Genomic DNA, 16,221 nt, shown 5'->3' on the forward strand with positions numbered 1-16,221 from the left:
CGTCCGCCAGCTGCTGAAGAGAGCGTTGGATCCGGTGCACGAAAGGGTGAACCGGATACGGATTACTGAGGCGCTGGATGGCGCTCAGGGAATCAGAGCGGATGACATAAGCAGAATGTCGGTGGCGGCGGATGTAAAGAACAGCCTGGTAGAGGGCAAATAGCTCAGCTGTAAAGACCGAACAATGGCCATGGAGCAGGTATCTGAAACTGTGTGCCCCGATAGTAAAAGAACACCCGACACCGTCATTGGTCTTAGAGCCATCTGTATAAATGAAGATCATATTAATGAACTTCAAACGAAGTTCGACAAACCGGGAGCGGTATACCGAAGCTGGGGTAACCTCCTTTGGGAGAGAGCTGAGGTCAAGGTGAACGCGAAACTGAGCCTGGAGCCAAGGTGGCGTTTTGCTCTCGCCCACTCGAAAGGTTGCAGGGAGTGAAAAATCAAGGTGCTGAAGGAGGTGACGAAAGCGAACTCCAGGGGGTAGCAGGGCAGAGACATACAACCCGTATTGACGGTCGAGAGAGCCGCCAAAAAAGGAACGATAAGACGGGTGGTCGGGCATGGACAATAGCCGACAGGCATACCGACAAAGCAGTATATCGCGTCGGTAGGTTAGTGGTAATTCACCGGCTTCAGCATGAAGACTCACGACGGGACTAGAATAGAACGCTCCGATCGCAAGACATAAACCCCGATGTTGTATAAAGTTGAGGCGGCGTAAGATGGACGGCCGTGCAGAGGAGTATACGGAGCTCCCATAATCCAGCTTTGAGCGGACGATCGACCGATATAGGCGAAGTAGGACGGTTCGATCCGCTCCCCACGACATACCGCTGAGAACACGGAGGACATTTAGAGAACGGGTACAACGGGCAGCCAAATATGACACATGTGGAGACCAGCTAAGTTTCCTGTCAAATGTAAGACCTAAAAATTTTGTTGTCTCCACGAATGGGAGAGCAACAGGACCGAGTCGTAAGGACGGTGGGAGAAACTCTGTTAATACAGACCGTCTTCTCGCCAGAAAAACGGAAGCCATTGGTGACACTCCAGGAGTAAAGACGGTCAAGACAACGCTGAAGACAGCGCTCCAGGAAACATGTACGCTGTGCGCTGCAATAGATGGTAAAATAGTCCACGAAAAGGAAGCCTGATACATCAGCTGGGAGGCAATCCATTATTGGATTGATCGCTATGGCGAAGAGAGCGACGCTCAAAACTGAGTCCTGTGGCACCCCATTCTCTTGGCGAAAGGCGTCGGACAGGACAGAACCCACACGTACCCTGAACTGTCGATCCATTAAAAAGGCATGAATAAAAAGAGGGAGGCGACCGCGAAGGCCCCATGTATGCAGGGTGCGTAGAATGCCCGCCCTCCAACAGGTGTCGTAAACCTTCTCAAAATCAAAGAACACAGCCGCGGTCGGGCGCTTCCGCAAGAAGTTATTCATAATAAAGGTCGACAAGGTAACCAGGTGGTCAACAGCAGAGCGGCGCCTACAAAATCCACATTGTACATTGGTAAGTAGGCGTCGAGATTCGAGCAGCGAAACCAAACGAGAATTAACCATTCGTTTCATCACCTTACAGACACAGCTGGTAAGGGAGATCGGTAGATAACTGGAAAGCAAGTGCTTGTCCTTTCCCGGCTTAGAAATCGGGACAACAATAGATTCGCGCCAGCATGTGGGAACATGACCCTCAATCCAGATGCGATTATAAGTTGTTGTTGTTGTTTGTTGTTGTGATCTTCAGTCCTAAGACTGGTTTGATGCACGATTATAAGTGCGAAGAAGAAAACCTTTACCCGCAGGAGAAAGGTTCTTCAGCATTTGAATATGAATAGAATCAGGCCCTGGAGCGGAGGACCGTGACCGGGCAAGTGCATTTTCGAGTTCCCGCATGGCGAATGGGGCATTATAACTTTCACGATTCGAGGGGCGAAAGTTAGGTGGCCTTGCCTCCTCTGCTTGTTTTCGGGGGAGGAAGGCAGGGTGGTAATGAGCGGAGCTCGAAACCTCTGCGAAAAAGCGGCAGAAGGCATTGGAGACATCCTCAGGGGCCACAAGGACGTCATTCGCGACCGTCAAGCCAGAAACTGGTGAGTGGACCTTAGTGCCAGATAGCCGACGCAGGCTACCCCAGACAACAGAAAAACTGTTGAAGGTGTTTGTGAAAGCAGCCCAGCTGGCTTTCTTGCTTTCTTTAATAACACGACGACACTGCGCACGTAATCGTTTATAACTGAAACAATTCTCCATCGTAGGGTGGCGTTTAAAGATGCGTAAAGCACGTCGACGAGCACGTAAAGCGTCTCTAACATGCTGCGGTCCACCAGGGGACTAGAACGCGACGTGGAGAAGAAGTAGTGTGAGAATGACTTCCGTGAGGTGTGCGTCCTGACTATCGCAGCTTACGAAGGTTTGATCCTGAAAGGTCGCCCTGGAAGAGAAGAGCCCCCAGTCTGCTTTGGAGATGTTCCAGCTAGTTGAGCACGGAGAGTGGGTATGATGCAAGAGATAGATAACACAAGGGAAGCGGTCGCTCGAATACGTATCAGAAAGTGCGTACAACTCAAACCGGCGTGCAAGTTGGGGAGTACATGTAGAGAGGTCTAAATGGGAATAGGTGTGAGTTGTGTCCGAAAGAAAAGTAGGGGCGCCAGTATTGAGGCAGACAAGATTGAGCTGGCTGAAAAGGTCTGCTAACAGGGAGCCTCTCGGGCAGGATGCTGGAGAGCCCCAAAGGGGATGGTGGGCATTGAAGTCTCCAGTTAACAAAATGGTGGAGGTAGCTGAGCAATATTTTGTATCATGTCTGCCCTGGTAACGGCAGACGACGATGGAGTGTAAACGGTACAAATGGAAAATGTGAACGTGGGGAGAGTAATTCGGACGGCAACTGCCTGCTGGCCGGTGTGCAATGTGATGGGATCGTAGTAAATATCTCGGACCAGCAACATAACCCCTCCATGAGCCGCAATACCTGCCACAGGGGGTAGGTCAAAACGCACAGAGGTGTAGTGTGCCAAGTCAATTTGATCGCATGGGCGTAGCTTCGTTTCCTGGAGAGCTACGACGAGCGGACAGTGCAAGGGCAGCAGCAACTTTAAGTCCTCTCGGTTGGAGCGAATGCCGCGAATATTCCAATGAAGAAGTGCCATCGTGAGAAGAAGGCCGTTGAGGGCCTGGCTTCGAGCGAACGCTGCCGCCGCTATCAGTAGGCGGAGAGTCATCGTCCATTGGTTCAATAGGTTCATTGGCCATCTTGTTAAGATGGCCGGGAGGGGGAGCTTCCACCGCCGGTGAACGGCCAGATGTTCGGCTGCCAGCAGTGCGGCCAGGCGAAACAGATGACGGCCTGGGGCGGCAACCGCTGAGTGGCGCAGGAGAAGAAACGTGCCGTGGCCGAGAAGGAGAACTGTGCTTCCTATGAGCCTTCTTGGAAGGTCGTTTAGTGGAAGTACTGGTCGATGGCTGGGAGTTCGAGGTACGTAGGAAGTCTGCACGGGACGGTTCCTTCTTGAAGGCCCGTGCATCTGACTTCTGGGTCTTCGTCTTGGCAGAAGCTGATGAAGGTGCTTGTGTCTTAGGGGTGACGGGAGGAAGAGGAGACGTTGACCGGGCGATCTTAGCACTGGTCAAACGGACGACCGTAGTGCTAAAGGTCAGATTGCATGTCTGCGTCGACACCTCCCTGGTAGTCCGACGAGAGACGAGGACAGTACTGTATTTCCTCGCTGGGAGCAGCGTGGGCTTCCTACTAGCAAAGATCTTGCGAGCAACTGAGGTGGACACTTTCTCTTTGACCCGAAGTTCCTGTATACAGCGTTCATCCTTGTAGATGGGACAGTCGCGGGAGGACGCTGCATGGTCACCCTGACAGTCCACACAACGAGGAGACGGAGGTGGACAGTCACCCTCACGGGCATCCCTGCCACAAGTGACACATTTAGCCGCATTGGAACAAGACTGGCGAGTGTGATTAAAACGCTGACACTGGTAGCAGCGCGTAGGTGTCGGGACATAGGGGCGAACAGAAATAAGCTCATAGCCCGCTTTGATGCGTGACGGCAGCTGAACACTATCAAAGGTCATTGTCGACCTTTTTCATGACCCTATGGACAGCAGTCACGCCCTGCTCAGTGAGGGAAGACTGAATTTCCTCGTCAGTCAATCCGTCGAGTGATCTAGTATATACCACACCACGCGACGAATTCAAAGTGCGGTGAGCCTCCACCTGGACAGGGAACGTGTACAGGAGTGTAGCCCGAAGCAGTTTTTGTGCCTGAAAGGCGCTCTCAGTTTCTAACAACAAAGTACCGTTACGCATCCTGGTACAAGACTTGACAGATCCGGCTATGGCATCTACGCCCTTCTGGATAACGAAAGGGTTGACAGATGAAAAATCCTTTCCGTCCTCAGATCTAGAAAGTATGAGGAACTTTGGGGCAGGCTGTAGTACTTTTGTCACTGGTGGCTGGTCAAGTTTCCGTTTTTGGGCAGAAGTCGAGAGAGAAGAAGAAGAGAAATCCATTGCGGAGGAATCTCCCATGATTGCCAGCATCTCCGATGGCGCGCTCCTTCCTTGTTGGGACCCTCTCAGAGGGCACTCGCACCTTAGGTGAATGTTTACACCTCAGGTCATACCTCCCGAGAAACGGACGGGGGGACCAATCGGCATGGTCGGAAGGTGTCAGCTCAGGCAATCACCCCTTTCTGGGCTCGGCCTTTACCAGGAGGTACCTGCGTACCTTACTTGTCTACCCAGGGCGGGGAATTACGCGTTACCTCGTCACCGGCTACGCGTGCGAGCGCGTGGGTCGGCCTTCAGGCACGCACAGGGAGGAAAGAAGAAGAGGAAAAAAAGGGAGAGAGGGAGAGAAAGGACAAACTGTCTCGAACGCCGCGGCGGAGACCAGAGGGTGGACAAGAAGGCAAGGAGAAGAAGGCAAGGAGAAGAAGGCAAGGAGAAGAAGGCGAGGAGAAGAAGGCGAGGAGAAGAAGGCAAGGAGAAGAAGGCAAGAAGTAGAAGGCAAGGTAAAAAGTAAGGAAGACAGTGAGAGGCAAAAGGACAAAGAAAGGAACCAAACAAAGGAAGGAAGAAACCAGAATAAGCGATAAACAAAAATGACCACAAATATAAGTCGTGGAACCGTCCGTCTCCGGACGCAGGCGCCAACTACCCCCTTGAGCGGGAGGGAGTCCTTTTAGTCGCCCCTTACGACAGGCAGGAATACCTCGGGCCTATTCTAACCCCCGGACCCTCAGGGGGGTGTTTAAACTCAGAAGAGTGTTCCTGGGGCCACTGGACGTGTGGGGTGTCGCATTGTCCTGCTGGAATTGCCCAAGACCGTCGGAATACACAATGGACATGAATGGATGCAGGTGATTAGGCAGAATGCTTACGTACATGTCACCTGTCAGAGTCATATATACGTGGTCGTGCGGTAGTGTTCACGCTTCCCACGCACGGGTTCCCGGGTTCGATTCCCGGCGGGGTCAGGGATTTTCTCTGCCTCGTGATGGCTGGGTGATGTGTGCTGTCCTTAGGTTAGTTAGGTTTAAGTAGTTCTAAGTTCTAGGGGACTGATGACCATAGATGTTAAGTCCCATAGTGCTCAGAGCCATTTGAACCATTTGAGAGTCATATATAGACATATCAGGGGTACTATATTACTTCACCTGCACACTCCCCACATCGTTATACAGCCCCTACCAACTTGAACAATCCCCTGCTGCCATGCAGTGTGCATTGATTCATATGGTTGTCTCCGTACCTGTGCACGTCCATCCGCTCGTTGCAATTTGAAACGGGACTCGTCCGACCAGGCAACATGTTTCCAGTAATCAACAGTCCAGTGTCGGTGCTGAAAGGCTGAGGCGAGGCGTAAAGCTTTCCGTCGTGCAGTAATCAAGGGTACACGAGTGGGCTTGTTGACGACCACATAGTAATGTGCAGCAATTTGCGGAACGGCTTCATTTCTCTCAAGCTGAACAATTATCTTCAGTCGTCGTTGGTCGGTTCTTGCAGGATCTTTCTCCGGCCATAGCGATGTCGGAGATTTGATGTTTTGCCGGATTCCTGATATTCACGGTACACTCGTGAAATAGTCGTACGGGACCTCGGAGATACTGCGTCCCGTCGCTTGTGCGGCGACTACAACACCAAGTTCAAACTCACTTAAAATCTTGATAACCTGCCATTGTAGGAGCAGTAACCGATCTAACAACTGCGCCAGACACTTGTTCTCTTATACAGGCAATGCCGACCGCAGCGCCGTATTCAGCCTGTTGACGTATCTCTCTATTTGAATATGCATGTCTATACCAGTTGCTTTGGAGCTTCAGTGTTATCCTCCTTGCTTCATATGTCAGTGTAATTCTGTTTGCATCCAAGGTAGCAGAAGCCCTTCAGTTCGCCTACATCACGGATCCCAATTTTGGTGTCATGTTCAATAATCTCATTTCTACTACTCCTCATTCCTTTCGTCTTTCTTCGGTTTAATCTCAATCTACATCTACATCTACATTTATACTCCGCAAGCCACCCAATGGTGTGTGGCGGAGGGCACTTTACGTGCCACTGTCATTACCTCACTTTTCTATTCCAGTCGCGTATGGTTCGCGGGAAGAACGACTGCCGGAAAGCCTCCGCGCGCGCTCGAATCTCTCTGATTTTACATTCGTGATCTCCTCGGGAGGTATAAGTAGGGGGAAGCAATATATTCGATACCTCGTCCAGAAACACACCCCTCGAAACCTGGACAGCAAGCTACACCGCGATGCAGAGCACCTCTCTTGCAGAGTCTGCCACTTGAGTTTGCTAAACATCTCCGTAACGCTATCACGCTTACCAAATAACGCTGTGACGAAACGCGCCGCTCTTCTTTGGATCTTCTCTATCTCCTCCGTCAACCCGATCTGGCACACTGATGAGCAATACTCAAGTATAGGTCGAACGAGTGTTTATTTACATTAAGACATTTCATATTTAAGTAACAACTTTCTGTATGTATAAACACCTGACGACGAGCAGAAAACGCTTAAATCGGGTTGCTGTGTTCTAAATTAAACATACCTAAGACAGCAGAAAAAGTAATTATCCTACACAGTCAAGGTTCCTAAACGTAGCCAATATGACCACAAGTAATTATTCTTTGTTGTCAGACCAGACTGTTGGTGGTCAGCAGACCCTTCATTCACTCGAGTATGCCCTTCAATGTTTTCAGCGAATCTTGCTGGCTATATTGTTTCAACGAAAATTTTAATCTCACTTCAGAACCTATCTTTTATTTCCATCTTTGCTTCTTTGATGTATAGATTAAACTGTAGGGGAGAAAGACTACATTCCTATCTTACGCCCTTTTTAAACCGGGCGCATCTTTATTTTAGATTCTTACCGTTCCTTCTTCATTCTTATACGTTTGTATATTACCCGTCTTTCCATACAGCTTATTCCAATTTTGCTTAGAATTTCGAACATCTACATCTCTTGCCATTTTACAATGTCCGACGCTTCTTCTAGGTCGGTAATTTTATGATCGAGTCTGTGGTTTTCTAAGTCGTTCTTCCGTTATCAATCGCAACCTCAAAACTACCTCTCTTTTAGAATGAGATTTTCGCTCTGCTGTAGAGTGTGCGGTGTTGTGAAACCTACTCGCAAATTAAAACTGTATGCTGGACCGAGACTCGAAATCAGGACCTATTGCCTTCCACGGGCAAGTGCTCTACCGACTGAGCTCTCTTTTACCTCCCTGAAAGTCAGACTGACAGACATCTAACAACTCCTCGATTTTCTTTTGCATTCTTCTGTAATAGCCTGGTAATAGGATGAAAAGTATCATAACTCTTTAATGAGCCAGACCTCAGAAAACAGTTCACGTTGAGCATGTTCCACAATGATCTCGCTAGGTATTTTATTTAGGCTACAAGAATCGAACAACGGACTGGATCACCAACAATCTGGTCTGACAATAAAGAATAATTACTTGTGGCCATATTGTCTACGTTTAGGAACCTTGACTGTGTAGAATAATTACTTTTTTTCTGCTGCCTTAGGTATCGTTTTATGTTTAATTTAGCACACAGCAACCCGATTTAAGCCTTTTCTGCTCGTCGTCGGGTGTTTATACATGCAGTAACTTGTTACTTAAAAATGAAATGTCTTAATGTAAACCAAGATAGGACTTTGTTTACTGTTCGCTGTGGCTATTGGTGTATTTGGAGGAAAGCGGGGAGCAGTACTTGGCCAGAAATTGACGTTCGGTAATGTATTCTGCTGGCGTGGAGCTGTGTCTCGTTGTTTATTGTGATTAACACCAAAACGATTCTGGCGCCCTAAGATTAGTTTTCATCATTGGCATACCGGCGCGGTGTCGAGACACATAACACTGTATCATTACTTACACACATAAAAAAGTTTTGCATCACCTCGGTACCCAGAACTCCTGAAGATAGACGTTGACTGTCGATATTGTATCACAGACACAGTCCCTTTGGCTGTTCAGAGATGTCACTAAACCCGCCCAAAGATGTAAACAACCATACATGAGCAGCGCCTTTTAGACGGAGGGGGTCCGACAGCCGATCAGTTCCAGTAATTCCACCAGGAACGAGGTACACAGCTCGTGTTGTCTGTAGTTCAACCATGCCTAGACGGTCAATACCGAGGTTTGATCGGGTCCGCATTGTTACTATGTGCCAGGAAGGGTTCTCAACAAGGGACGTGACCAGGCGTCTCGGAGTGAACCGAGGCAAAGTTGTTCGGACATGGAGGAGATACAGAGAGACAGGAACTGTCGATGACACTCTTCGCTCAGGCTGCCCAAGGGCTACTGCTACAGTGGATGACCGCTACCTCAGGATTACGGCTCGGAGGAACCCTGACAGCAACGCAACCATGTTGAATAATGTTTTCCGTGCAGTCACAGGACGTCGTGTTACGACTCAAACTGTGCGCAACTGTCTGCATGATGCGCAGCTTTACTCCCAACGTCCATTGCGAGGTCCACCTTTGCAACCACGACGCCACGCAGCGCGGTACTGATGGGCCCAACAGCATGCCAAATGGGTCGCTCAGGATTGGCATCACGTTGTCTTCACCGATTAGTGTCACATATGCCGTCAACCAGGCAGTCCTCGGAGACGTGTATGGAGGCAATCCCGTCAGACTGAACGTCTTAGACACACTGTCCAGCGAGTGCAGCAAGGTGAAGGTTCCCTGCTGATTTGGGTGGCATTATGTGGGGCCGACGTACGCCGCTGGTGGTCATGGAAGGTGCCGTAACGGCTGTACGACACGTGAATGCCATCCACCGACCGATAGTCCAACCATATCGGCAACATATTGGCGAGGCATTCGTTTTCATGGACGACAATTCGCGCCCGCATCGTGCACATCTTGCAAATGACTTCCTTCACGATAACGACATCGCTCGACTAGATGGCCAGCATGTTCTCCAGACATGAACACTATCGAACATGCCTGGGGTAGATTTAAAAGGGCTCTTCATGGACGATGTGACCCACCAACCACTCTGAGGGATCTACGTCGAGTCGGTGTTGAGGAGTGGGACAATCTGGACCAACAGTGCCTTGATGAACTTGTGGATAGTATGCCACGACGAATACTGGTATGCCTCAATGCAAGAGGACGTGCTACCGGTGTGTACAGCAATCTGGACCACCACCTCTATAGGTCTCGCTGTATGGTAGTAGAACATGCAATGTGTGGTTTTCATGACAAGTAAAAATGGTGGAAATGACATTTATGTTGATCTCTATTCCAATTTTCTGTACAGGTTCCGGAATTCTCGGAACCGAGGTGATGCAAAATTTTTTTTGATGTGTGTATTTTGGCCCTGTTTCTCAACGCGATTCACTGCACAATTTTCTCTAAATACGTTAACACTATTATACACTTTGTGTGTTAAACAAAAAATAAAATAAAAGTGACTGGTCGTAGAAAATGCAAGTAAGTAAAAAAATAATAAACCTTGTTCAGGGAATGAAAGACGCAGTGAGAAATTTATTGTTTGTTCTACAGTATTTATGACTACAATGAACGTTACTGCTATCATCAGTAACTGTTAATAACATATAGACAGATGAAGGTCATTACAGAGTCTAATATCTTGCACGCTACTTCTTATCGCTATTACAGTAGTAGTCGTAGTATACGTACAGTAATTATAACGCCTTAATAAGTTTCACACATTAATATTAAGTAACTTACTTTTAATACTAAAGTGCAAATTTTTTCCAGGAATCTCAAAACGTTTTACTTGACATAGCCAACAAAATATATCTTCGGACTGGTTCTGAAGTCAAGAAGGAATTCAGGCAAACTGCTGACAGGTTTCTTGCTGGAGTTCAGCAGCTCAACTTTGCTGAATCAGAACAGTCCACGAAAACAATTAATGACTGGATTGAAAGTAAAACTCATGGAAAGATAAAAGATATGATTATGAAAGGTAATAGAGTTTTTTAGAGCGTGCGTTTACAAATTGTTTTACTGTTTGCTACTCGCCTGTTTAACATATGACGTGGACACAACTGGAATTTCGTACAAAAGTGTCATGCGATATAAAATGGACAAAACATTGGAATTGTTTTTCGTTTTTATCAGGTAACAGTCATTTCTTACGCATTATATTTTGTAAAATTATCCATAAACGTTCTGTTGTAATCCTGTATAATGATCATAAAAGGGAAAAGGCTTTTTTCCTGTCTATATCTGCTGATTCACTTTCACAGGCACTTTGGATGCTAGCACTCTCATGGTGCTTGTCAACGCTATTTACTTTAAGGATGAATGGCTTAAGGTATTTTACGAGGAAGAAACAAAGCCTACACCCTTCCATTTACCGTCAGGAGCGACGGAAGACATTGATATGATGTACGTCGAGGACCGTTTATTGTATGCTGATGTAACTGAATTAAATTCGCAGGCACTTATGCTTCCTTACAAGGTAATTTGATCGAAAATTTTACAAATATTTATTTCTTCATACAATTATAGGAATGAGAGGTCCTTGAATATTTCAAGGGACAGAAACGTTAAAGAGTAAAAGTACATAGACTTCCGTGACTGGTGGCAGTCTCGTTAAAATCGCACTTGGTTTACTACCCTGTCATCCAGCAAAATACAAAAAATTCTAAAATGCTAAAATAAGCGACGTTTCGTCCGTGTTGCAGCGGTTTTTCTCGGGGTCCTCAGGAAGCTGTAACGTGGTCGACATGTCCCCTATTTTAGTGTTTTAGCATTTTTTTTAGTATTTAATAAGATAAGGAAGTGGACCCAGAACGATTTCAATGAGATTATAGGGTAAGTTCTAATTACATTCGTACAGTAGAACTGTAAGTTGAAGAGCGCTGCACGAATGTTCTTATAGCTCTAAATAGACTAGTTTTTTTTAAATTTTAAATTCAAAATTACCTTTGCACCATGTTCCAAATACAAATATGTTGCAAGTAAAAAATACAGTGCAAAGATATTTTATGATAAACTAATCAGATTTCTTTCTCCTTTTGCAGGATTGGAGACTGAATATGATGATACTCCTACCAAAAGAAATGAATGGTTTGCAGGACCTCGAGAGAAATATTGACAAATTTGATCCCCTGCACATTCTGAAGGGAATGACCAAAAGCAAAGTGTTTGTATATTTGCCGAGATTCAAAATGGAATACTCCAAGTCTTTAAAAGACACTCTTATAACTGTGAGTTTAACATTTTCAAACTTTATAATTACAGAGGCAAGTCTGAAAACTAATGTTTAATGTCAACTATTCCTTTACCTCACACAATCTGCCTGCGAAAGTTCTGCACGAGGTTTGCGTGATTTGTGACTATTTTAAAGATCGGATACCTTTTTCTCAACGCGGTTTCGACCACAGGGAATGACTTTGTACAAATCAACTGCATTTAAATCGCTGAACGGAACAATGTAACTTGTTTGTCGACAAGCATCAAATGCTCATTTCAAGCCTAGTCTGTGCCTGTACTTTCACTATTAGGCAAAAAAAAAAAAAAAAAAAAAAAAAAATTGGCAACTCGGCAAGAAATCTAAGTACTCCAGAGCGACACCATTCGAACTTTCAACAACACATTAAAGATCTGGCTGGCAATGGTCACTCACGATCAAGAAAACCAACTGATAACCCCAATTACAAATTACAGCGTCGTAGGCAACCCGAGAAGAATGGAACAAAACTGTACGCTGCCTTTTTTTAAGGCAACGGTGAGGGATTTGAAAACCCAGACAGCAGGCAAATCTCCACGAGATTAATTTGTCACTTAGGCGGCCTTTATGGAGAACAGTATGAAAGCCCTGCATTTCTGTGCGCGGAAGTAAACAGAACAGGGAACATTTTAATATAGCCCGGCTCAATGCCGTAAGGTAGCTTTACAGTAGCACTCCATAACCTGCTCGAGGTTTTCCATCACGCTGAATTAATACTATGTTTTTTTGTTGATTTACGGTGTAGCTGCTGTACAACACAGAAAAACGGCCAGCCTCAGGGAGGTACAACAAGTCGCCGACTCCAAATACACTAGTGTTTGTAGAAAGTGAAACACCAAGACTGAGAGATGTGATCGCAATGAAGCATATTCCATCGATTAGGGACATGACACTACACAAATCAGAAGCGTAAGCACTGCAGGCCTGTGGGTCCACTGTGACTGTGGAAATTCAGTAGGGGGGGGGGGGGGGGAGGGGGTGGTCTTCACCATATTTTACAATCAGAGCCGCTAGACGTCGTGGCAAGGAATGAAAAAGTTCATGATTATGCTGCTGGGGAATACTCTGCTACGCCGTTTGTAGACGAATCCACAAATCATCAACTGTGGCTGCAGGAGCACTTGAACGAAGGAAATGCGGACTGATCACACCGGAGACATGTTCATGCGTGACACATCAGTCGGACGGGCAGGCCAGGGAAGCAATGGCACTCGTCGTTCTTCGAAGAAGGCTTGTACGAGGGCAGTTCAATAAGTAATGCAACACATTTTTTTTCTGGAACAGGGGTTGTTTTATTCAGCATTGAAATACACCAGGTTATTCTCCAATCTTTTAGCTACACAACACTATTTTTCAGCGTAATCTCCATTCAATGCTACGGCCTTACGCCACCTTGAAATGAGGGCCTGTATGCCTGCACGGTACCATTCCACTGGTCGATGTCGGAGCCAACGTCGTACTGCATCAATAACTTCTTCATCATCCGCGTAGTGCCTCCCACGGATTGCGTCCTTCATTGGGCCGAACATATGGAAATCCGACGGTGCGAGATCGGGGCTGTAGGGTGCATGAGGAAGAACAGTCCACTGAAGTTTTGTGAGCTCCTCTCGGGTGCGAAGACTTGTGTGAGGTCTTGCGTTGTCATGAAGAAGGAGCAGTTCGTTCAGATTTTTGTGCCTACGAACATGCTGAAGTCGTTTCTTCAATTTCTGAAGAGTAGCACAATACACTTCAGAGTTGATCGTTTGACCATGGGGAAGGACATCGAACAGAATAACCCCTTCAGCGTCCCAGAAGACTGTAACCATGACTTTACCGGCTGAGGGTATGGCTTTAAACTTTTTCTTGGTAGGGGAGTGTGTGTGGCGCCACTCCATTGATTGCCGTTTTGTTTCAGGTTCGAAGTGATGAACCCATGTTTCATCGCCTGTAACAATCTTTGACAAGAAATTGTCACCCTCAGCCACATGACGAGCAAGCAATTCCGCACAGATGGTTCTCCTTTGCTCTTTATGGTGTTCGGTTAGACAACGAGGGACCCAGCGGGAACAAACCTTTGAATATCCCAACTGGTGAACAATTGTGACAGCACTACCAACAGAGATGTCAAGTTGAGCACTGAGTTGTTTCATGGTGATCCGTCGATCATCTCGAACGAGTGTGTTCGCACGCTCCGCCATTGCAGGAGTCACAGCTGTGCACGGCCGGCCCGCACGCGGGAGATCAGACAGTCTTGCTTGACCTTGCGGCGATGATGACACACGCTTTGCCCAACGACTCACCGTGAATTTGTCCACTGCCAGATCACCGTAGACATTCTGCAAGCGCCTATGAATATCTGAGATGCCCTGGTTTTCCGCCAAAAGAAACTCGATCACTGCCCGTTGTTTGCAACGCACATCCGTTACAGACGCCATTTTAACAGCTCCGTACAGCGCTGCCACCTGTCGGAAGTCAATGAAACTATACGAGACGAAGCGGGAATGTTTGAAAATATTCCACAAGAAATTTCCGGTTTTTTCAACCAAAATTGGCCGAGAAAAAAATGTGTTGCATTACTTATTGAACTGCCCTCGTACATTCCTCGCCACAAGATTCCGGGGGTTGTCCTGCTGAAACATTGGACGTGCAATGGCCTGCAGGAGGGGGAGTGCCGCAGACTATAAAAGCTCGCTATTGTAGCGGTACCTGTCCAGATCGCATGTTACACGCAATGGCGCCCCAAACTATCTCACTTGGCGTTTGTCCGCAATACCGCACAACAATTCACTCTGCCAGACTGTGTTTCCCATGGTGGCGTCGAACACGTATGCGGCTTCGCTGTAGGGTAAGCTGAAGCTGGACGTGTCCAAAAGCACTACATTTTGCCACTCAGCACGCCAGTGTCGGCATTACGTGCCCATTGCAGTCTGCGGGGCTGGTGGGTTCTGGTCAGTGGAAGCCGACACAATGACATGCGTGCCTCCACTCATGCCCTGTACGTATGCTGTTTATGTTTTCCTATTGGCAACGTTACGTAGCGCTCTGTATGAAAATCACTGGCTGTGCTGTGTGCAGCCTGTGGCTAGTTTGCATTGTTGTCTGCCATTGTAGTGTTGGGCAGCTGGATGTTAACAGCGCATAGCGTTGCGCAGTTGGAGGTGAGCCGCCAGCAGTGGTGGATGTGGGGAGAGAAATGGCGGAGTTTTGAAATTTGTAAAAATGGATGTCATGAACTGCTGTATATATTATGACTTTTGATGATTATTAAGGTAAATGCATTGTTTGTTCTCTATTAAAATCTTTCATTTGCTAACTATGCCTACCAGTAGTTAGTGCATTCAGTAGTTTGAATCTGTTATTTAGCTGGCAGTAGTGGTGCTCGCTGTATTGCTGTAGCTTGAGTAACGAAGATTTTTGTGAGGTAAGTGATTTGTGAAAGGTATAGGTTAATGTTAGTCAGGGCCATTCTTTTGTAGGGATTTTTTGGAAGTCAGATTGCGTTACGCTAAAAATATTGTGTGTCACTTTAGTGAATGTTTGAGTACGTTCAGTTTTGCTCAGCTGTTTAAAAAGCAAATAGTGTAAGAGGTTTATCAGCACGGTAATTCAGAAATTGTTCTAAGGGGACGTTTCAGCCCGTAGGAGACGGCGCCGAAGGGCCTACGCAGACATGTCCACACCCGTTGCAGCGTGCCAACATCACATCGACACTGTGGCCGAAGCTGTTCTGTCCGCTGCGGCCAAGAGGACAAGACAGCGGTGTGGGCACATCGTGTCGTCCAGTACCCTGTCGGTGTTGTGTACGGTCTTCATCTCTGCACTGGTTCCACATACACCTCACCATTAAAGCAGCGAGCACTGTAGGAGGCTCAATGTCACGGAACGACAGATCCGCCTCCCAGAGACCAATCATTCTACCCCGTTCGAACGCACTTACATGCCACCCTGTGATGTCGCCGAGGCATAGTGTCACTTGGTTACAGGTCTTCACTTCGTATGACCGCTCGCACTGACTAAGCGTTGCGTAACACTGACTATCCGGTCACACAAAAGATGGCGCAGCTGGGCCTACTTGCACACTGCAAAGGAGCTAGTCTTTGCTGTACAGAGCGAAAGATTTGAAACAGCGGAGACAAATTAGACAACCACGCTCATAAATATTTCAGGACACTGTAATCGTAACCATCGTCATCTAAGAAACATGTCTATCCATCATTCTTGAAACAGAGGAGCTCGTCATTAGCTACATATAGCACGATCAGGAACCCGATTCTAGCACTGTCATGTCCCAAAGTACCTGAGAGTGAAGCTTCACACGGCTTTTACATTCAAAAACCATCTTAAGAACAAACGGAAATCTTCACACGAAAAAGTGTGATTCACAAACTGGCTTACATTCTCCAACAATCGCTTCATAAGCAGTGATACAGGTGTTCTGCTGCAGAATATGGCTCTTCTGTTTGGCATGGATCTTCATGTATCAGACA

General features: G+C 47.0%; 1 protein-coding gene across 1 annotated transcript in view; it reads left to right on the forward strand.

The window, feature by feature from the left end:
* The window catches only part of LOC126160215 (leukocyte elastase inhibitor-like), a 62,169-nt gene that overhangs the window by 16,434 nt on the left and 29,514 nt on the right, over positions 1-16,221 (forward strand). The window contains exons 3-5 of the mRNA XM_049916892.1: positions 10,273-10,480; positions 10,764-10,978; positions 11,544-11,729. Coding sequence (XP_049772849.1) covers positions 10,273-10,480; positions 10,764-10,978; positions 11,544-11,729 — 609 coding nt within the window. The remainder of the gene's footprint in view (positions 1-10,272; positions 10,481-10,763; positions 10,979-11,543; positions 11,730-16,221) is intronic.

This window comes from Schistocerca cancellata, chromosome 2 (genome assembly GCF_023864275.1).
Source record: "Schistocerca cancellata isolate TAMUIC-IGC-003103 chromosome 2, iqSchCanc2.1, whole genome shotgun sequence".
Taxonomy (NCBI): domain Eukaryota; kingdom Metazoa; phylum Arthropoda; class Insecta; order Orthoptera; family Acrididae; genus Schistocerca; species Schistocerca cancellata.